At 36.3% G+C, this 24,359-nt stretch overlaps 3 protein-coding genes across 3 annotated transcripts; 2 read left to right on the top strand and 1 right to left on the bottom strand.

Annotated features, from left to right (window-relative positions):
* Positions 1-1,561: 1,561 nt before the first annotated feature.
* On the top strand, positions 1,562-2,641 carry LOC110854768. Its single transcript, XM_035855410.1, has 3 exons — positions 1,562-1,817; positions 2,223-2,362; positions 2,478-2,641. The coding sequence occupies exons 1-3, from the start codon at positions 1,612-1,614 to the stop codon at positions 2,552-2,554; spliced, it is 423 nt and encodes a 140-aa protein (XP_035711303.1). The 5' UTR covers positions 1,562-1,611; the 3' UTR covers positions 2,555-2,641.
* A 12,162-nt stretch (positions 2,642-14,803) lies between these two features.
* LOC110854725 (ejaculatory bulb-specific protein 3) lies at positions 14,804-16,945 on the bottom strand. Its single transcript, XM_022103184.2, has 5 exons — positions 16,764-16,945; positions 16,311-16,434; positions 16,127-16,230; positions 15,802-15,920; positions 14,804-15,523 (listed from the first exon to the last, which is right to left on the bottom strand). The coding sequence occupies exons 2-5, from the start codon at positions 16,406-16,408 to the stop codon at positions 15,488-15,490; spliced, it is 357 nt and encodes a 118-aa protein (XP_021958876.1). The 5' UTR covers positions 16,409-16,434; positions 16,764-16,945; the 3' UTR covers positions 14,804-15,487.
* Positions 16,946-21,653: 4,708 nt separating this feature from the next.
* On the top strand, positions 21,654-24,097 carry LOC110854439. Its single transcript, XM_022102875.1, has 3 exons — positions 21,654-22,083; positions 22,575-23,051; positions 23,592-24,097. The coding sequence occupies exons 1-3, from the start codon at positions 21,654-21,656 to the stop codon at positions 24,095-24,097; spliced, it is 1,413 nt and encodes a 470-aa protein (XP_021958567.1).
* The last annotated feature ends 262 nt before the right edge of the window (positions 24,098-24,359 follow it).

The raw sequence follows: 24,359 nt of genomic DNA, 5'->3' as shown, positions 1-24,359 counted from the left end.
AGAAGTAAGAAACTACATACATATACATATTAAGGATAGGTAAACGGTTTATCTAGCCCAAGTTGGGGTTTATCATAAACCCTAACTTGGGCTAGATAATATTGCAGTAAGGCTTCAAAACAGCACAAAACAGAATAGAAACAAGAATAATAGCAAGATAGCTGAATCTTACACAGACCTTACAGGGTGGAAAAATATTTTTATATATATAAATTTTCAGTATACATAAATTGTGTCTCATTCATTTTTATGATCTTTATGCATTTTATGTACTGTTATACCTATACATGCCTAAAAATTTACCTAACCTCAAAATTATATTGTGTGCACAAAAAGAAATTTGCGTTACAGTAACATGTATCAGCTCACCCACCCTCCCCCCTGTCACGCTGCGTAACGGAATCTCAATTACCCACCCACCCCTCTTTGCGTTATGAAGTTTATGAACGTCCCCTTACATGTCATAAATGTCAATTTGTCAATTTTTTGTCATAAAGATGTACAAGGTCTAAATTTAAATATGATGATAGTGACAACTTTGACGGATGATTGTCATAATTGTCATTAGGTCATGATTATCATAGAAATTGTCATAATCGTCAATATTAATTTACCTCATAAAAAATGCTGCATACATACATGTGTACATAAATAAATACGTGTTTTACACAAAATAGGTATAAATATGAGCACATCCTTACATAATTATCATGCTTGTACATATGTACGTACTAAAGTGCATTTAGCGATATGTTCTTATCGCACATCGACGTCTTGCATGAGTCAGACGGACCGTACGTACACACATGGCATGATTTTATTTATTAATACACACACATCATCATCATAAGCTTCGATCATATCGTCACTTGTGAGGTTACATAAAATGTACATTATATTTATATGTTGGGAGTAACGGGAAAACCTGGTATTAATTTGATAGGACGCTGCATTACCTGTGAAAATCAAGTCAGGATGATCGGTTACATAATGATAAGTACATAAGTACATTCCTGTACGTCTGTACATTCTAAATAAAAGGTGAAATAAAAGTTGTGGAAAATTTATCCAAGGTTAATTAAGAAAGAGGATGATACACCAGTCAGGAGAACAACAATATGTTCATCGGCTGTGTATTTAAAAATTTTTCCAACTTGAATACAATTTATGTAACCGTTGCGCATAATTTACCCGATTGTTGTCAACCTTTAGTAAATTCAGCACAATTTTTATTTAGGGTGTTTTTTACGTAGGGCAATGTTAAGTTAAAAATGGAAACTGTGAACATGAGTGTCAATTAGTGCTGGCGTAGATACATATGTGCAAATACTGTATTGAAGCGAAATAAAGCGTTGTCGGTACATACATATGTACAGGATACCGTATAAATTGATGGTTATATTCCGCTTGGTGCATACAATTTAAAATTACATAATTGACCCGAAATCAATCAATTACGATAATCGAGACTCAATGACGCCGACCAGATTACGTAGGTCCTCAACTTGACAAAAATTTTCACATATATGTCAACCAACGATGACTCAAAAAATTCAATTCGATTTCATCCTCCATTTGATCGGCTGAATAAAAAACATATTTATTTTAAGGATGACCAAGTTTGTCGAATTTTTTTGGGTCGTCGTCATGGCGATCTACGCCGTGCAGGGTGCCACCCTTAATAATAAGGAAGCCAAAGAGAACGGAGACCTAAAAATAAAGCAGCTCGAAGTTGGCGATGGTCTGCAATCGAGTTGTCCATCTTATTGCGATTACTGCTCAAGTAACAACTGCTACTACTATGAGGATGAATTTCCGTAAGTCGACTAGATTTTAAAAAATGTTAAAAAATTTGTTCATTCATTTTCTAAAATGGAATACAAAGGAACCTTTTTTCAAGCAGCGCTTGGATGTTTTTAGCGAGTTGTATTCAAAAATCAGGCCAAACAGTAGGAATCACATGACGCATATAATTCCGAATATTGGCGTTTATTTTGAAGTTCTTTCGGAAATGAAAATATATTTACATATTTTCATTAGAGTTTTATGAAAGTAGACTTCGTCACCACAAAATCTAGCCTATCTTCAGCATGTTGTAACGTTTGAATGTTCGCGAATACATTTTGGCCAAATTATGTATGTGACTCAAAAATAACAAAAACGCAATTAGCAAATGTGAAATACACATTATTTTAGTAATTTGAATTCTAATTGATTTTCAGGACTGGTTGGGTAATTGCCGCCGGTATCGTCGTCTTTCTCATCTTCTTCGTCTGTCTTCCAGTCGGAATTTGCTTCTGCTGTGGGTACTGCTGTTTTGCATCTTGTCGAAAAGGAGACCAACCGCAGCCGCAAATTATTTGTGAGTTCTGCATATGAACATGCGTACCATGTTTTTCAAAATATAAATATGTACTTATTTATAGTACAATTGCTTATCCTTTTTACTAATTTATTAAATTACAATTAATGAATAGATGTGCAAGGACCACCTCCACCCGGATGGGACCAACAGCAGCAACCACAAGAGTACGGTCAACCAGTTAGTACTTAAATCCATACAATTTGGACAAAACTTATAATTAAAAAATTCTGTAATTATTGCAAAATTATCAAAATTATATAATTACCTAAATAAAAATCAAACCAACATTCTGCGTCTGTTTACTGAAAAAAATGACACCAAATCAGGATGGCAACTTCGGATTTTTCTTGTTTTACGATTTTATAGAGTGCATTTTTTTAGTTGTTAGTTTCCATCTTGTCGAGCAAATGGAATTTTTTATCGCATAACTGTGAAATCTGACATGTTTCAAGTTTGTAAATTTTTTACGGTCGGATTGACTGATTTTTCTCTAAATAATTTCATATACCTTAAATACTCCATTGATAGGCCTATTCTAGTAATTGCCCGTCACCAAGTGTAGCCGAGTATAGAGCCCAAGATTTCAAAATTTAAGCCGGGTCCCCAATTATAATCGGGTCTCTAATTATGACCGTGCATAGCCTACCCAAAAAAATTCTGCACATTCCGTTAATCAAATAATATGGTCAAAATTGATAACAATAATAATTTCATTTCAATAGGAATGCAAATAATCACGACAAAAAAATTAATTAAACTACTAGACCTCGTTAAAGAAGGATTATTTTGATTTACGTTTAAAGTGAATGGTTTACTGATAGCATATCTTGCTAAATAAGAAAACTCAAATTGAGTTAACTTATATTTAATTTAAAGTTAACTTAAATTTAGCCGGGTCTATAATTATCAGGGTATGCTACGCCGGGTTTTTGGGGTATTGCGGGTTTTGGTGGGTTTTGGGGTAGCAAATTTGAGCAATACCCACGGGTAGTCGGGGTAGTCGGGGTTTTCAAATTTTACAAAATACGATAACAGGGCATTACTACCAATTCAACAAATTAATTACTTATTAAAATATAATTAATAAGCAATTTTGTTGCGAAATTACTGAAAAACTGATTTTTTCATTAATTTCTTAACTTAATATGTGAGACACTGACTCAGTTTGCCCCCAAAACCCCGACTACCCCGACTACCCGCAAAACCCAGGTAAAACCCCGGGGTATGGGTTTTAAATAGCAAAACCCCAGGGTTTTTCTTAACCTGATAATTATGCTACAACAATGAAAAAGTTTTTACCTCCATCGCCAAATTGAGGAAGGCTGAAGCTGCTTGGATTATTTACTGTAACTGTACCCGCTTTGCTCCTGTCGTTGGGATGGATAGATACAGTGTGTCCACTTAAAAACGAGTCCACTTTTGGGGGGGTAATAAAAGTGATTTTATTTGTACTAAAATTTTTTTTTAACATAAATCCTTTTGGTATACAATACCTTAGTATTTAGTGATGCCTCCACACGCAATTTGCATATCTCTAATTCGTTTAGGGAAACTCTGCGTCAGATTTTCCAAAACGGTAACCGAAATTTCCTTCCATTTTTTTTGGAAGCGTCGAATTAAAGAAGAACGGGTTCGTGGAATTGGCTGCTCATACGCGCTATTCTTGAGATAGGGCCACAGATTCTCGATTGGGTTCAAGTCCGGGCTATTTCCTGGCCAAGTCCCCTTCCCCCAGACTGTTGAAATGTGCTCCCCTAGGAGGCGCATGCTCTCTTTTGCAGTGTGAGCTGGTGCCCCATCCTGCATGAAAGTTATTTTTTTCTTACTTGGAAAAAGTAGCTTATTGTCCATGGCTTCGAAGTAAGTAGGAAGAATTTTGTCACGGTAATAGGCTCCGTTTACATTTTGACCACTCGGAATGATGTGCAAACGAGAGACGCCCCTCGAACAGTACCCAGCAGCAACCATAATCTGAAGACTTTTTTTCGGTGTAGATGTTGCTGGAACCTCCGTTCTTTTTTCTGTCCTGTACCTTGTGTTCTGAGGATTCCCCCGAGGGTGAAGATAAATCCAAGTTTCATCGGTAAATAGTATATGTCGACGTTTTTCTTCACCCCTTTCACCCTCTGTCAAATAGCCGTTTTCGTCCAAAAAGTTACCAAACTTTAACCTATCTTCAATATTTTTGGCAGACAAAAGTGGTTTTTTAGATCTCTTGAAAGCTTTATTTCCCCATGTGGTGGTTTTTAGATGATTTTGAATGGTAGATTTGCTAATCTTTTTATCCATCCGTTTGAATCGATTTATGAGATTGATGGCGGCCGCACATTTTCGAGTGGAACTGCCAGTTTTTCGGTACATTCTAGTTTTAATCATATTTTTAGTGGTAGGTGACAGTATGGTGGGTTGTCCAGGCCTTTTTTTGTCAGCTGTTGACTCTCGGTTTTTCCAACGCTGGACAGTACTTCTTGCAACTTTGATTTTTTCGGAAATTTCTCTCTCGGAGTATCCCTCCTCCAATAGTGTTTGAATTTCTATTCTTTTCCGTATTCTGTTATATAAATACTTGGTATACATTTTGTAAAAAAATCACCTGTGTAAATAAACAAAGAAAAAAGTTATGCCAATTTGTATTACCTAGTGCTCATGGTAGTTTGGTGGACTCGTTTTTAAGTGGACACACTGTATTAACTTTGTAAGCTGAAAGCCCAAATAGGGAGTAACGCGATGAAAAAGATTGGCTTGTTGGATAAGTGTACTCAGAAATGTGGCGAATTGATAAGCTCATCTTAAAATGCATGTGCATATTAATCAAGAAGGATTTAAATTGCAAGTGTTAACTGGTTTAATAAATCTCATATCATGTTATAAACGTCAATTTTTATTTTCATTTTCATAAGTGTCATTGTCTAAATGTGTGACAATTATGACAAATATGGATGGCGGACCTTTGTCATAATTGTAAATCATGTTTAATTAACCCCGTCATAAACGATAAATTAGCCGGTAACGCTTGCATACAATTATATGGTAACAAACTGTCTCCAACCATTTCAACATCACGAAATGAAGTAATACTTAGCTTTTGTTACCAAGTTCTAAATATTTAGTACGAAAAATTTTAAAATACATATCCATTGGACTTCACGGCAAACTTGAATTTTTACAAATTGCTAATTTTGCACTGTGTCATATGCATAAGTATTTACATTAAATACGTATGAACATACGTATCTGTACGTGTCTTACACAAATTGGTATAATAAATATGTGCTTATCATAATTGCATGCTTACGTAGATAGTTATTTATATATTTGCTGAGTGCATTTGCAGGCACGTTCTTATCGCACATCGACCAGGGTTCGGAAAACCCTAGGGTTTTAATCAAAAATTATAAAACCCATGGGTTTTAATGGGTTTTACCATGTTAATTGGGTTTTATTTGGGTTTTAATGGGTTTTATTGGGTTTTATTGGGTTTAAATGGGTTTTAATGGGTTTTATTAGTTTTAAGTAATAACTTAACAAAAATAATTAGGAATTTGTATCTATTCGGAAATTATTTTTGTTTTATAACACTTGAAATCTGTGATGCTAAAGGAAGGAGTCAATTGTTGATTTGTTCCGAATTTTCATACATTAGAATAGTAATAAAATAAACTGCTTAAGAATGAATTGAGATAACGTCTTCTAACGTATAGGAGATGTATTTAACTTTTAGAATGTAGTTTTAAGGTAAAACTCAATTAAAACCCAATAAAACCCATTAAAACCCAAATAAAACCCACTTAACATGGTAAAACCCAGTGGGTTTTATTCATTTACAACCCATTAAAACCCATTAAAACCCAATAAAACCCAACCCATTAAAACCCAGGTCGGAATACCCTGACATCGACGTCTTGCATTAGTTAGTCGGACTGCACGTATACACATGACATGATCCTAACTTCTATATTATAAGCTAGAAATGTCTGTCTGCAAGGGAAGTGAAAGTAATTTTCCGTGACGGAAGTGAAAGCAGGGAAAGTTAAATTTCGAATGGCCCGAAAATTCAAAAATCTTAATTTTAAAAATAAATATGAGAAGATCGGGCAATGGGCAAGGGATCATCTGGTCGTTGATGCTTTATGGTGGTTATACATGGTGTGGCGGCCTGACGGTGGTTATCGAGGTGTGGCAGCCTGATGGTGGTTATCGTGTTATAGGGGCCTGGTGGTGGTTATCGGGCGTGGCGGTTATGTTGGGAGTGGTTATCTGATTTTGGTTGTCTTGGGGGCTTTCTGATGATGGCTATCTGGTATTGGTTATCAGGGTGTGGCTGCCTCACGGTGGTTATCTGGGAGTGGTTATTTGATGGATTGTCGCTTGGGTGTGGTTGCCAATGCAGATCATTGCCAATGGCGGACTAGGCTGGTAAAAATGGCAGAGCCAAGTGGGTGCCGGACAAACTGCCAGTGGCACTGCCATTGCCACTGGCAAATTGGCAAACAGGGATGGCAGAGATGACAGAGCATGGTGAAATTTTGATAATCTAATCATCTCTCGCCCGGCGGGAGACGGGCTTATACGCTAGTTTATTAATATATGCATAGATCTAGCATAACCAACCGATCAGCTTCACATCGTCACCGGTGAGGTTACATATATAAATCAGTATGTATGTATGTATATATATTGAATTTAAATATAGTACATATCGTGCAGTGATGGGCGGCCTCGGCCTCTTTGAGGCCATTTTTTGTGACCTCAGGCCTCGGCCTCTCTAAGGAATTTGAGGTCGAGGCCAGTGAGGCCTGAGGTCTACTCTTTGGAAATTAGAGAGGCCGAGGCCGACCTCGCTGAGGCCTGAGGTTCAAAACGTGAGGCTGAGGCCGAAATTATGAGGCCGAGGCCTGGAACTTTTTCGGCGAGGTCGAGGCCAGTGAGGTCTGAGGCCTATATTTTGAAAATTGGAGAGGCCGAGGCCGACCTCACTGAGGCCTAAGATTTTCAAGCCGAGGCCGAGGCCTATTGAGGTCTTAGGCCTCACCATAGTATTAATTGGAGAGGCCGAAGCCGACCTCGCTGAGGCCTGAGGTTCAAAGTGTGAGGCCGAGGCCGAAATTGGGAGGCCGAGGCCTAGAGCTATCTCGGGGATGCCGAGGCCTATGAGGTCTGAGGCCTACTCTTTGAAAATTGAAGAGGCCGAGGCCGACCTCACTGAGGCCTAAGATTTTCGAGGTGAGGCCGAGGTCGAAATTGAGAGGCCGAGGCCTGGAGTTTTCTCGGCGAAGCCGAGGCCATGTGAGGTCGTAGGCCTCATTTAATTTTTCGAGAGGCCGAGGCCTCGTGAGGTTGCCCATCACTGATATCGTGTAATGTATGTGATATGATAACGTGTATGCAATTATAATGTGAAAATAAATAAAAGCATTAAGAAAGGAACAAATTTAGTATACATATTTACATTATGGATGTATGTATACCTAAATTTAAATTCTATGTATGATACAAAACTTCAACATATTGCTATGTTACATGTTGGTACATATATGCAAAATAGTAATATTTTAAACTTTTTTAGCACGTCACAAAGTCAATCTTTGGGAGAATTGTAAAGGGCAAAAAAGCCTTATTTTTTATTTTCTTTAAGAGAAAAATTACGATGGGGCTATTTTCAGATGTGGCTTTTGGCAATTAGTCACTATATACAATTCATGCATACGTATGTACATAAACATAAATACGTGCATGCATCCATGCGTTTATTTAGAAGTAATGCCCGCATTGCGTCATTTTGGGTTGATAGTTGCACAATTTTCAAAGAATATTGTGCAGTGCCTCGATAAACCCTAATAGAGGGGAGTTACATATGTCCTAACCTTAAAGTTGATAAGGTGATATCAACCTCGTGTTGTATGTACATATCATTCATAGTAGCATATTGTTAGTAAATTGTGATAAGCGAGACACAATGACGCTGGCTAGATTATGCATGTGCGTCCTCAAGTTGGCAAAAATTTCCCCATATATGTCAACCAAGGATGACTCAAAAAATTTAATTCGACTTCATCCTCCATTTGATCGGCTGAATTAAAAAAACATATTTTGAGGATGGCCAAGTTTGCCGTATTTTTTTGGGTGGTCTTCATCGCGACATGCGCCGTGCAAGGTGCCACCCTTAATAATAAGAAATCAAAAGGGAACAGGGAACTGAAGGTGTGCAATCGACGACTTGTTCGCCTTTTTGCTATGACTGCCACTCCTGCCACTTCAACGGTATATATGATGATGGAGTTGCGTAAGTCGATTGAGAAATAAAATTTTACAGGAAGTGATCTTTAATCATTTCTAAAATAGAATAAGTGACACTCTTAAAAATAATGTGACCAATATGAAAAATAAATATATCCTTAATTCTATATTAAGCAAACTTTATTCTTGGTTAAGTTAGCGTAACTCTGGATTCCGTATGCTGTAAATTATCTATTTATAGCCGGGGCTAAAATCCAAACCAGACAATAGCACCGTTCTTCAAGTGTATGTAGGAATAACATGGCGCTTATCATTCCATTGAATCAATAAAAATATTGGCGCAAAATTAATTTTCTTGTGGAAAACGTACTTATTTTATTCAACATTGAGATATGTTTTTGTGTATTTGGCCTATTAAATTACGATTATTATTTGCAATTATTTTGGAATGACTTTATACACAAAGCAGAAAGAGTTTGGTAGAAGTAAGGAGTTTTAATAGAATTCTTCACCACAAAATTTAGCCTCTGGTGTAACGCTCGAGTCGTGCTGTATTCGAATAAATTTTGGTTAAATTATGGGACACAAAGTATGCCAGAATTTACATAAATACATGCATGCAAACATGCATATGTACATATTATTTTAGTGATTTGAATTTTTAACTGGTTTTTCAGGACGGAGTGGATACTTGTCGCCGCTATTGTCGTTTGTTACTGTTGTGGGTACTGCTGTTTTGCATCTTGTCGCAAAGGAGACCAACCGCAGCCCCAAATTATTTGTGAGTTCTGCATATGAACATGCGTCCCATGTTTTTCAAAACATACTTATAGTACAATTGCTTATCCTTATTACTAATTTATTAAATTACAATTAATGAATAGATGTACCAGGATCACCCCACCCGGATGGGACCGACAGCAACAGCAACAACAACAACAGTTAGTACTTAAATCGGATGAACATGATTGAACAAATCCGTAAAATTTTAAAATTTTAAATTTAGACAAACCTTACATATAAGGGGTGAGTCATAAGTAGTGATCCACATGTTAATGCTTTCCGCACGCCAAGGAGAGTGGGATAATTCATTAAGTTGTAGTATCCTGATATTAAGCAACCGATATGCCACGCAAAACATGTCATTTGAGGTTGATCGAATGTTAGGCGGGAAAATGAGACTGAAATAAAAATAAAAAGTTAAAATACGAGCGGTGCAAAATTAAAAAACGCATCAACTTTTGTAGGTAAATCATTTCCTACGAAAGCAGAAATACGTAAATTTTAAAATTCTTTGCTTTTCTCAGTTACATAATAGCATTAGCTAAACAAATTTACCACGTTTGGAAAAATATCCTAAGGACCGGCGTCTCAGACTACACGAAAAGTGAAAACCTATATTTGTTTGAACGGTTTAAGATCGATTCAGCATGGCAACCAAACCACTAAACCTAGTCACCTCCAATCGTAGGAGGGTTAACATTAGGCTGTTGGGTCTTGAAAACTGTGAATATCAAACTGCCAATAAATATGCAAGTAACAAAAAACTAACATTATAAACAAGAAGTCGCGAGAATTACTGTTATTTTTGAAGAGTGCTGCGTGTACCTTGATCATTCTGCTGTCTTCTAACCTAGACATAGACATGGCAAGGATCATGGACAATAGCAAAATGTCCCTAAAGTTCAACAAAAACTAAAGTTTCGCAAAATTCTCGAGGTTTTTTAGGATCAAGTCTTATGGAGATTAACATTATAATAAGTTCAGATGGTGATAATATTCCACACGAAAGTAAATTTTAATAATTCTGAGTACATTTTGGTAGACCACTATTCTGTTAACTGCCTCAAGGAAAAAGTTTCAGAAATGCATGCTTTTACCATGTAAAATTCATAAATATATGACAAGAAAAGTGGGAACTGAAGGGTTGGAGGTAGCTTGGGAAAATTGTTGTCTTTTGGGTTTAAGTTAATCGATGGTCAAAATCTCATCGACTGCTAAGTTAACAGTCGCTTGGGCTATAATATTGCTGATAATAGCTTGTTTGGAGTTAAGCAAATGGGGACCGTTTTATACTGTATCACTACTTATGACTCACCCCTTATACAAATTCTGTAATTATTGATATGTAGCAAAATTATAAAAATTAGATAATTACGCCAATAAAAGTCAAACCAACGTTCTGAATCTGTTTATTGAAAAAAGTTTTCGACAAAATTATTTTTATAAGCTGAAAGCTACAATGGAAAAGAATAAAGAGAAAAAGGTAGCCTTGTAGGATGAGTGTCCAGAAATGTGACGAATTGATAAACTCATCTTGAAACGATTGTAGATATGTATATATGTAGATACTTGCGTACACAAATACTTATAATAATGAATTGCATGTGGTGACACTTTTGTGAAATCAACTGCTGGCTAAGAATCTTGAGTAGAGATGGAGACGATTTACTTATTACATATACGGTTATGCCTGATAATTCCAGATCGACCCATTTTTAACGATAGTGTCAAGACATTGGCGCTATTCCTAAGCGTACATACATATACATATGTATCTAGTTATGTACCTTAATACATAAACAATATTTTCCCAAAGTATGCTGGGCATAAATCTGTCAATGTTATCGTTTGGTTAACCAGTTGTGAGAATACCATAGTCAGCAGGACCTCCTCAATGCGGTCATTCATCTTTAAGTCGAAAGGATTCATTGATTCAGATGACCAACTCATTGGGCGGTATAAATAATTCGGTTTGCCATCCTTCGCCATGCCCTTACTACACCAATGTCGTAGCTGATCAATGTTTCCACTCGCCATGAATGTTAAAAATCCTATCAGATGTGCATTCGTGAGTGGCATACAGTTCAGTTTCAAGTTGACACTATGAGGAATAAATGTACATATTTTAACCTTTGCAGCCAAGCTGATAAGTTGAAGCCGAAAAATTGTTGGATCAACGGTCCCCGCGGAACGCTCATCTTTGAACTCTTCTACAGAGTTTGTAGTGACAAGTGTAACGGCAGATGGCCATGTCTGGAGTGTGATTCGGCCCAAGAAACAGAACTTCAGATTATAACTACAGCTGCAGAAATTTTGTTTCGTCGCTACATAAACCCAGTGATGAAAAGACTAACCCATATTAGAAGTGCCGAATAAACTCGGATTAACGATGACGAGAGGCAATTGACACAGTAGGACTGACTCGTACCCGGCTAGAATCAATGATGGGAACGCTATTCCGTTTGTGTGAACTAAATTCGTAAGAATCGGGGTGAATGGATGAGTTCACCGGCATGTGTACAATTCTCACAGGAACAATGGGCATAGGCCAGACGTACGCGTGTCTATCCTCGTGTTGAATTTGCAGATCGCAATTTGTTAAGCCATCGAGAAGGTGCGTAACATCAATTGGCTCTTTGTCATGGACAGCTGGTTGAGCATGTTTCGATAAAAATGCTAAAATGGATAAAACCCAGTGAAATTTAGTTGGTTGCTTCATTTTTGTGCTGTAATTAAAATTTTCTTATTGTGAGTGGCGACGAGAAATAAATTCAGTTACAGGACGCTGATGTCTGATTTGGAACAATTACAATTTCACAAATAATATTGAACCCGGTGAACAAAATGGAGAAAATTGCTTATATCATATGTCACAGTCCAAATTTTACGTTTTTTTCTGAAAGAATGGCACTAAAAACTTACCCTACTGTGAATTTGTTTGTAAACGAGTATTTCAAGCTACATAACTTCTGCTCGTTAGTATCAGAACGTCGAGCCTATAAAATTAGAAACTCATACCGTGCCCATTACACAAGGCGACAGGTATGTGTGTATGAGTCTCAACTTGTGATTGTACTGTATCACGACACATCGACTCCTCAAAAACTACGATTTTTGCTAGTACGTACCGGCCAGCATAAAATTGGATAGCAAAGCAGATGCCAAAGTCATCGATTAGTGCAATCGTACGTTGAAAAGCCCTGGTAAGCTTGATAAGAATCAGTGTTGCCGATGAGTTATAAATGAGTTTTCCATAAATGCACTATAAATAGTCACCGACTTGTGCGAAATTGAATTTATAACGAATTTATAACCATTTACGGTTCTAACCGGGTTTACCCATAAGCCGACTCACCTCCGGAAACACTACAAATTTTCGATCCACCGTAAAGCTATAATTCAGGAATGGGATCAGTTTCTGTTCGAATAAAGTGTTGCAAAATTTGAAACCGAGCTAACAATGCACATGTCAGACAACTTTCTTCCGGATCCTCTTAAGACTAAAAACTCGTATATATATAACTTAGCGTAAACAATGGTTAGTCTGGCACTTGAGCATTTCTGCAGAATTCATGCACTTATATAAGAGGACGTATGTAAGTTGACAAAAATGCATATTTTCAACATAGCAAAGCGGAGATATGAATGCTACATGGTTTTAGGTGGTGAAAATGCTCGGTTGTCCCAAGCTAAAACCCTCTTAAGTCTGATAGTCCTGCAGAAGTGCGCAAGTGCCACACTAACTGTTGCACAGGTTTGGGTTTATGACTTAATTTGTTACTACGGGTGTTGAGAAAATCCGTGAGAAACAAATGTGACATGTGCATTGTGAGACTCTGATTGGTCGAAAAATCTTAGAACACATCCAACCAGAAACACAAGTTATATCTTCAAAGATTGCGGGATTTGGATAGTTTTTCTTGTAAAGATCACCCAGTTGCTAGCGTAAGCAGCAGAATAAAAATCTTTTTTGCGTCGCAGACAAAGGTTGCCAAACCGTCTATTATTATCTCTGTAATATCGGTTGCTAGACGATAGCGGCGACAAAACAAAAATCAATTCCACTAAAACATCAGTAACATTGCAATAATATACTCAAAATAAAAATTTGTCGAGTCAACACCGCCAGTGTCAATATATGACTTAACCGCCTTGGTTACAATGTTGAATCCGAGTTATGATGATTTTGATACCGGTAGTTATAATGTTATGACCGGACGGAAAAATTCATTACTACTCGGAATCACAATTGTAACCAAGGCGGTTAAGTCATATATTGACACCGTTTTGTTTTGAGTGTAAATTATCGGAACCAAAAAAGGTTGAACATTCTTAATCCCATTTTCAACAATATTTTTGACTTTTTACTCCGTTCGTACATACGCGTGGGTTAGATTTGTGGTACGTCTGCTGGGAAAGTTCCCGGGGGTTTTAAATTTGAATTATTTTAAGCAAATTTTGAAAGTTTCAGGGAAATCGTGGTAACATTTCCTTTAAAATGACACCAAATTTGATTTTTATGCTTTTTCTGACCTATGACCTCGTCGTCATAAGGTCATAAGGTCTAAAAAATTTAAGTCTTTGAAATCGAGGGCAAATTTCCTCTAAAATGACACTACACAGTGTAGTGTCACTTATGTACTTCCAAAACTTAAGTTAGCTCTAATTTTTGTACATATGTGTAGACTACACATACGAAAATTAGAGCTAACTTAAGTTTTGGACCACACCCAGTGGCGCCGTCGGGGTGGTCGTATTCACACCGTTTTCGAAATCGACCGAGAACTACAAATTATAAACACACTGTCAAAAACTGGGTTTGATTTTTGATTATATTGACTTATTCTGGACATATCATGCTTAGAGGCAGACAGACGGACGGACGGACAAAACGATCACAATAAGTAGCTGTCGCTACTTAAGCATAAAAAATGATTCTCCAGATATGAATTTCAATCAATTAATCAACATATTAAATGACATCTGGCCTTTGGCCCTTATCATACAAATTTTATTACAATTAAGGTAAAATTACTATCGATTAAATATTAAATCCCATAAATATGTCGAAGATCTTAAGTATTATTATAATTCTCAGAGTATGAAAATAAGTCATGAACTATTTAATAATTTTATTCATCAGAATGTTCACTAATGATTCATAAACGCTAAAAAAATATTCAAATGGGCAAAATATGTATGCTTCACCCTAATTCGCACTATAAAAATAAAATTTGTTTAAAAAATATACCCTTTCCGGAGTTAAAAATATACAAACAAAGCGTAAGAGGTGACAGATATTTTCCATTGCTACCAAGGGAGCGTCCATAAATCACGTGATCGATTTTTTGACAATTTTGACCCCCTCCCCCCTTGGTGACCAATGGTGATAAATTCATTACTCCCCCCCCCCCCCGTGGTCACGTGACAGGTTACACATTAAACCTAAAGTACTGTAAAACGCATGAAACCTATTTTTCCCCAAGTGTGATTTTTTGTGGCGGATTTTTTTCGCAAAAAGTTTTTTCGCCAAACTATATTTATTTCCGACACGACCATCCATGGCACAAATTAATCCAATAATAATATTCCTGGGTCTTTTTTTAATCCACAGTTAAATTAAATTTTAAAATTATCGAAAGAATGATTTAATTACTAATGAGTAAGTATAAAAAGTAATTTAACATTCATGATATCTTAAGGACAACTGCATACACTATATTTCTGAAAGAATAACGAGAGTTCTATGAATGTGTACTGAAATTTGGAAGAGTGGTACATATATGCAAACCAGACCCAAGATTGTCAACTAAAAATTTAAAAATACGCCGTATAACGAATTTAAGATAAAAGAGGTTAACTATTAAGTAAACACATATTATTAAATTTATTTAAGGCGCGTGATAACATGCGAAGAGACTTTATTGTTACTCTCTTCACATTTCACATTTACTGACATCAGAACTTAAAAGACAAGCATTTCGTGGCATATCACGTGACTGCCGACCATTACCCCCCCTCTTGGTGATAATATGCGACAAATTTCAGACCCCTCCCCCCCCTATGATCGATCACGTGATTTATGGACATTCCCCAAGTTTATCAATTCCTCATGGCTTCATTCAAGTCCCTCCAGGCCTGAAAAATATTTATTTGGTTAGTAAATAAATTTTACAATACATTCTAAATAAAAATACGTAAAATTTCCTTAAGATTGAGTAAAAAATAGAATGACACAACCAAAAGGTAAAATTTGTCCAACTGGGGATTAATTTTGCACAACGTCGGACAATTTTTACCTTTTGTTTGTGTCATCGTCTTTTTTTTTACTCAACTTTGAGTAAATTTTACTCATTTTTATTTAGAGTGTAGGGGTTGAAAAATGGAAATTTTTCAATTTTTTGTGTTCTGCTCACCTTTGGGTAATTGGTCTGCCAGTGGCGCGCAACTTTGGCGAGGCGACGTTGCTGGTCTGGATTACAGACGCGACATTCCGTCGTTGTAATTCCCGCGTATCGAAGGGAGTTAAAAAGCCCTGGAAAAATTATTTGTTAGTTTGTAAATACAGTAATTTTCAAAATTTCACAAACTAATAAAACACTTGTAATTTATAATCGTTCAAATTCTAGTTTGCCCATTATCCAAAAACCTTAGTAGTTTTAAGTCAAATTTGATAAATTAAAAAATTCCTAAAATTGCTTTGTAAATGTCAAAAATAAGGAATATTAAATTACATCATACTTTTTATCTCGTTTCCAATCTTGTCACATGGCCCAGAGTAGAGCAAGCAATTAATGTGGTACTCCACGAGGCGGCGATTTTGCAAATATGTGTCGACATTAATCCTGTTTAATTATAATCAAATTTAGCTTAATTAGCTACATAAAATTTCAATGAATTATATTACGAAATTTTAGTCACCAACCTTTCCAAAATTTCCGATGTGACACCCTGTCCAGTCGTCGTCTGAGTTAGCATCATCATCACTGCAGCAGCCACCAAGAAGACAAATTTCGTCCCCATTGTGAAATTTGTTATTGAAAAATGAGCTGCAAAATGATTATATTACTTACTTATTAAATTAAGCTTTAAAAAATTGAACGCTTCGTTCCCACTCGAAACGCGTAAACCACGCAAATCTATAACTTTGCAAAAAATCGAGTTACAAATTTGTAACACAGATTAATCTATGTATACCAAGAAAAAATGTGTAGCGTAATTTTAGAAAATTTTGAAAAATTGATATCTTAAGTTGTCCAGAAATTTATAAAATTTCCGTAATGAAAATCCTGCGGCAAGATTGTCTCCAATTTTTTGCAATCCTTATAAATTAAATATGCCAAACGATTTTTAAGGGCTCAAGTTAATCAGTGCTTACCAAATGATAATTTTAGAACTCTCCCAAGTTTTCGCTGGATCGTGATGAAGTTCAAAATGTGACTGACTAGATCCTGAAAAAGTGGGTGACATTGTACTCTCCGTCCTTTAAGGGCTCAGTCCTTGACTAAGCTTCCCTTACCTTGAAATACATCAAAGCAAAACTCTATTTTTACTTCAAAAACAAAGTAGCCAACTAAAGTGATCCAAGAGAAATACACATCTCCAACGAATAAGTACACTAAACCTACAAATAAATGATCTACAAATAAATGATAAATGTTTCTTAAAAGAAACAAAGATACCCACTTCCACTGGGTCAAATCCAAGGTGATTCTAAATTACGTGTTTTGAACAATAAGCTACATAACCTTTACCTAAAATATATTTTAGGAAGCACGTATACGGAAAATGTACCTTTTCCATGATCCAAAGACGCCCTTGAATCTATGGGAAAACCTCGCATTTTACCAAAACAACACAACTATTTATAAATCAAGGGTCACTGTGTACTTGAGGTTGTTACCTTCATTTATAAATGTCTGCATACATATATAGGATAACTATGTATTTGTACAAAATCCTATTCATTTTACAGCCACTCGCACTTTCATTGTATTGAGATTTTACATATTATACCGTAAAAACTCAAATAGCCGGGGGCTACTATTTACAAAATCGGTGTCTGGGACCCGGCTACTATTTGAGCATGGCTACTATTTGGGCACGGTCACTATTTATAAAATAACGGAAAGATGCACGGCTACTATTTGCACACAACTCTTGAATTTTGTTTCCAGAATCAAGCTCAAATTAAATTTTAATCACAGCACCAAATTCTCCCCTAGAATCCCAGTCTATGACAATTCTATTGTTTAAACCTGCTCTTAATCAATTTCTTCGATGAGCCGAATTTCGTGTTCCCTTCGATTTTTTGTATGTGAATGCGATTAAATTGAATTATAACTGAATTACTTAAATGACCTGACTAGGAGATGTGTGGTTAATTTGATGCACGGCTATAATTCGAACAAGGCTACTATTTGGGCAGGGCTACTATTTAGGCAAGGTCACTATTTATAAAATTATGAACAAACGCAGGGCTACTATTTGAGCACGGCTACTATTTGAGCAACGGCTACTATTTGAATTTTTACGGTAAGCTAAACCAAGGAGCAAGTATGACTCAATTTGGATAAAAATACACCATTCCTCCATGGTAAATATGTACAACGTACATAATTTGTGGGCAATGTCAATGCAACGACGGAAAGCACGTTTTGGAAATTTATGTATAATAAAATAACGTTAAAACTTATTAACGACAAATTGTTATGAATATTAATACTTGGTTTGTGTATGCAAATTTGTCAAAAAATTGAAATTTAGTAAGGAGTAAATTCATAAAACACTTTGCCACAAATCTAGAATTCATAGGGTATTCACTTTAAAAAAAGATGGAAACATAATTTTTAGGAGTGTAATGTGTAGATTGTGTTTGTTGGTTCGGTCCGCAGACATGCAATTTAAGACAGTATGTGATTCGTTAATGACATTCATCGAGTAAGGAGGAATATTTTATAATTTTTGCACTTGATTTATTCATAAATATAAACCCTTTCTTGATTTCACGCGGCTCGTAAAGATTTTATTAAATATTTCATGGTTACGATATAAATATACGCACACTCTTAAAAACCCGGGGTTAATATCGTCACCGAACGGTGTGCATATGCATGCTAGCACTAGCTCTAGCTGGTGTCAATTTTGCCATAATTAGATGAGAAATATTCTGTGACGAAAAATCCGGGTTATTTAGAGTATGTAGTTTTGAGTTATGGGCCGTCCATAAATTATTCATATGATACAAAAATCACGATTCTTTAGACCCCCTGTTCCCGCTTAAAATATGTAACATACATATAGATATCACTGGTGCCTTAAATCCCCCTCCCCCCTCTTTCGTTACGTTATTTATGGACGGCCCCTAACTGCTATGTAACTTCGTGATATTTAGAATAAATAAATGTTTTAAAAAATCAGACTTGAAGTTTTTATTGCAAAAACTAAATATATATTTCTTTTAAATACTTCCTTTAACCACTTCACCCCTGAGAGATGCATATTTTTATAACTTTCACCCCTAGCAACGTGGAATTTTAACTTCCCTTGACCCCTGGAATTCTCATCTACTGCATGACGTTAATTTCTGGGATATGAATTACAAAATGATGTTCCCACCGGAATTATTCTGGAAACTTTTTTATGAAAGTTGATGCGAATAATAATTTGGGCACGGATTTTGAGTTGTGCTTTGCATTTTTGAGAACCACTAATGTTTATAGCCTAAAATAGCCAACACGCCGAATTTTAAAAGTGATTGTAATTGCATGAAAAGTTAAAGAAACATTGAGTAATACTTGCAAAATAGTACATAAATTCGCAAAAATCGAATATCGTGCCTCAAGCTCCCCTGAAGCCAATTTGGGCGGGAAAATTAAACTTCGCAAATATTGCTTTCAATTCGTGACATAGGCTACAATTAATTTAGTTATTACACTAAAATGTGTAACAATTGTCTCTTGTACATCTGGCATGCATAAAATTTAGTGATTAAATAGAACTCAATTTTAAGCGGGAAAATTAAATTCTATTAGTTTCAGACAGTCTCTTAATTTTCCCGCCCAAAGAGATTCCACCAGCTCCAGATGCGTAATAATTAATTTTGACGAATTTTGTCATACTGGCAATATTATTTGTAGCCTATATATTATTTTATACAATTCATCCAACGTTTAGTTTTCCCGTCAAAAATGCCCGTTGGTGCATTCTAAATTCGATAAAAACAATTTCCCTAATCTTATCTAAAAGAACTATTGAAATAGGCGACGAAAACCCTATCCAACAGCAGTTTTCAAAACTGGGCGTGTTGGCGAGAAATAGCCGGATGGCTATAAATTGTTTTTACCTTCCTTTATAACATTGACTAGAGTAGAGGCCCGTTCAAGAACGGGTTCTAGGCCCCCAGAGGGGGGTGTGCCCATAGCGCAAAATCCCTAAACTTTAAATAATTTCCAGTAGAGACTTTGTCCCTTGTCATAGCGCATACATGCATCAAAGTGCCCAAGTCATGCTGTATTTCAATTTCCCTGGTTACGGAACAATCTGATTTCCCCCTGTGGGAGTGGCTGGATAGCTAACCACTTAAATTCTCACGTTCCACGCTCCCATTAACTTCCACAAACCCCGTTTACTTCCACGATCCCCGTTAACTTCCACAAACCCCGTTAACTTCCACAATCCCCTTTAACTTCTACAATTAACGCCAAGCTATTGACGGCGTTGGATTCAGCGTCAAAATACATTCGAATTGATATGCGACATCACGAATAAGCCATATTTGAACCCCACGGTCACGGGAAGGTCACGGGGGCCTCGCAGGTCAAAACCGTTGACGGCGTTGGATTCAGCGTCAAAAATACATTCGAATTGATATGCCACTCGCTGTGGGTGGAGTTTCTCAAACTAAAATAATTAATTAATAGTGATTATCACGATGACTTATCATGATAACCACTATTGATGAGTGATGTATGTGTGTATGTATATGCTGCTCACTCAGTGTACATTTTCATGCATGTATTCGTTCATGCAATGTGGTGGTGGTGGTGGCTCCGCTTTTTTCTTTGTCTCCTCTACTCCTCTCCTCATTTGCATAATTCTCCACAGCCAGCCAGGCAGGCAGCCAGGGATCATCGTGGCTCTTTATTAGAGTGGATTCCCAAGAGGAAATTCATCCTCCTGCCCAAAGGGCGGGTTATTTACTCAAAACTATACTTGGAAGAGCAATGAGCTAATTTTTTTGCGAATACGACACATAGTCGTAGGCCGGTGTGAACAGAAAATACGCCACATAGTCGTATCCGTTGTCAAGGGTCAATACGACACATTGTCGTATTCCGGTGCCAAGGGAACTTACGCCACATGGTCGTATCCGGTGTAAAGGTCAAATACGTCACATAGTCGTTATAGGGGCGAAGTGGTTAAACTTTATGTATATCGCAACACGAAATTGTATATCAAATTGCATATCAAGTACTTGCCTAATCCTCAGCTCTGCAAAACTCACTTTAAAACAGCAGGATCGCAGCACTTACATATTCAACAATGCCAAATACATAATCCGACAACATGTTTCTCAGTATCTCTAAAACCAGCTCACCTTTTTCATAGCCATCAGTTGCGTAACCCTACAAAATGGTACAGACAAGATCGATCTTTTTTTTGAGTACACATTTTAATGAAATTGAATCATAAAGATTTAGATTTACATATTTATGGATCTCAGTTAATAAGTGAACAATCTTAAACGAATGAGAATGAAAGAGTGAAACCAATCCGTTGTATGTACATATGTGATCAATTTCTATAAAATAGAATTCTTAATTTTCCGAATCAGTTTCTACCATTGTCTCAAATTTCTATAATTCCTAAAGTTGTCTCAAGTTTTATTTTCTACTATTGTCTCAAATTGTCCACAATTGTCTCAAACTTTCGCAATATTTTATTTTTCCCAATAATAAACGCACACCTCGTCGCAACCCTCGTTTTAATTGCCACTTTCTCCCCTTCAAAATTAACTGGAACCTACTGCTGACCGTTATTTGAAATTGCAATCCGTTCAAGAGTAAATACTCGATTATATGTATTTATTTGTGGACTGACAGACAAGACATTGCCATAGAAGTATTTCAGATTTTAATAAATACCCTGTGATACAGACGATTATTCTATTTTACATACTAAACGTTATTTATAGCCGCGAAATCTACTTTACATAACGTTCACACTTATTTTCCTCCTTGTTCTGATCATTTCCATCGTCACAAAAATGTCTGCTTCCCAAGAAAATCCTGCTCCATGCGAAACAACGAGCGACGTCTTTTCCAAAGGATTTTTACAAAATGCCTTAAAAATAGAGGCGAAAGGCGGCCCCGTCCCGGAAATAACTTCCTATTTGACCACCCTTGGCACAAAACCGGGCGATAATTATGGCAGCATCATTTACTCCGTGGATATCGACTTATCCGACGGAACGAAGCGTTTCTTTGTTATCAAATGTTATCCGAACCATCCCGGCCGACAAGAATTTGGCAACACGAGCAACATGTTTTTTAAAGAGTGTGAAGTCTACTCGAAATGGATCCCGGAATTGGGTCGGATGCAGAAAGAAGTGTTTTCCCTGGATGAAGAGGAACGGGTTAAGTTACCCTATGCGAAATTTGTGCATGGCGAATGTATCGATTTCCAATCGGAGGAAGGTAAATTATTTAGTTCACAAAATAATTTAAGGTTGGAGTCGATGTCTCACAATAATCAGCGAATTTTTAATCATTTCTCGCAATTTATTTTAAAATTCTGGACGCCAAATTTCTAGAGAAAGAGATTACTACCGATTTTTTTTAGATACATATACACTCAGATTTTGAAAGGTTTTGAAGGTGGAGATTTCAAGTTTAAGAAAATTCTTGAAAAATTTCTCGTCCTGAATTTTAAAATAAATTCCCATATGCGAGAAATTAACAAAAAGCTGCTGATTTTGACGATTTTGGTGTTGAGTCCTCGAATTATAGGTTAATAGATCTCATATTTAATTTAAATTTTAAGAACAAAATTACAAAAATAATAATTTAAAATTAATTTTGATTTAATTTTAATTAATTTCTGTTTTAATTTAAATTACTTCAAAAATGTAATTTTTGAAACATATGCATGTAGATACATAATTTTAACAATGATTCCTATTCTTCAGGTCAGGCCCGAAAATCTGGGGTAATAAGTTCCCTTGACAATTTCATAATTATGGAAGATCTTCGAAAAACGTACGGATTTCGGATGAGTAATCGTCTCGTACCTTTCGACCTGGATCACATGCACCTCGTTATTGAAACCCTAGCAAAAGTACATGCGATAAGTTGGGTCTATCGCAACCACGTGGAATCACAAATTACGGAAAAGTTTCCCTGTTTGGTGACAAACCTCCGAATGGAAAACATGGAAATTTGGAGTAGCGTCATTAACGCTAATTTGGAACAAGCGAAAGAAATTTTTGATAAAGAATTTGGCCCTGGAAATAATTATTCTGCCTCAGCAGACAAGTTTGCTGGGATGGTTGGTAAAATATCTGAATTGACTTGTGGCGGAGATGAAGATGGGACTGGGATAGAAAAATTGTTGCGAATTACGAATCCTGATCCGGTAAAGTTTGGGAGGGATGCGAAAAATCCGGGTAAGTGCCATGCAGAAATTGAGGAAGGATTTGTAAGTGGGTGTATTCACGACAAAGTTTTATTTGGCTTATACCTTGCCTCATTTCGCAAATTTGCAGAAATGATAAAGTATGTAAATAAGAGGATTCGAAAAGTATGACAAATATTGCAAATATCGCAAAATTTCTTATCTTTGATTTATTTATATCGCTGCATGAGTGCGAAATAATTGTGTAAAATGGAAACATCTCCAGTTGCTGGGGAAATTAAAAGAAATTCAATTGTTTTCCAGCAAACGTCGTAAATTTACCACAAATTCGCATATTGATATGCTTAGTTTGCGAAATATGCAATGTTTGGCGTGAATACACCCAATACAATGTTAATATTCAATTCAAGAATTTTAAGTTGAGTCATTTATTCATGATTTATTAATTAATATTTTTGAATAAAGTAATTCATAATTAGTTCATAAATCACAAATATTCATAAAAAGTTAAATTTGCAATTTATCAACTTTAACAACTTTAACACATATTTAATTATTCCCCTGTACTTAGAACCTTGGCGAATCATTTGTCACGGGGATTGCTGGAGCAACAATATGCTCTTCCGGTACGATCCCAAGAGTGGAAAACCGCTCGAAATCGTACTCGTTGATTTGCAACTTCCGCAAGAATCCTGCGTCGTGAATGACCTCGAATACGTCTTTTTCGTCTGTACGTCGTTAGAATTTAGACGAAAACATACCGACACTCTTCTCCAGCTTTATCACGATACTTTTAACGGGATCTGTGACAAGTTTGAGACCCCAACTCTTCCCGGATTTTGTATGGATTCACTCCGATTTCGGTTTCATCGGGGTAAACTTCTCGGCTACTATTTGGCCATGATGGTGCTCCCGATTATCTTGAAGGATGGGAACGTCACCAACATGGAGGACATTGAACAAAGTAAAGATATCGCGGAGGCGTTCATCGATATTTGCAAGGCTGATGAGAATGCTTTGCTTAAAGGGAGGCTTATCGAAGTTATGAAAGGGATGATTGAAGATGGGGTATTTTAAGGGGTCAGATTTTAAGATAAATTTTTGAAACTTTAAAACCCCTCAAATTATTATCTGAATGACATTATAATGATATGTAAATTTTTAAATTGATTATTATTGCTTGATATCAAATTGGGAATATTTTTTAATTAAGGAAGCACGTGTTACCAATACCATAGGAAATCACAATTTGTTCATTCCTTGCTAAAAGGAAGACTTATTGAAGGGATGGTTAAAGATGGGGTGTTGTAATGAATTTTATTTCGATTTTGAGGGAAAT

This window comes from Folsomia candida, unplaced genomic scaffold (assembly GCF_002217175.1).
Source record: "Folsomia candida strain VU population unplaced genomic scaffold, ASM221717v1 Fcan01_Sc010, whole genome shotgun sequence".
Taxonomy (NCBI): domain Eukaryota; kingdom Metazoa; phylum Arthropoda; class Collembola; order Entomobryomorpha; family Isotomidae; genus Folsomia; species Folsomia candida.
The sequence above is the reverse complement of the archived record's forward strand: the minus strand, read 5'-3'. Positions and strand labels throughout refer to the sequence as shown.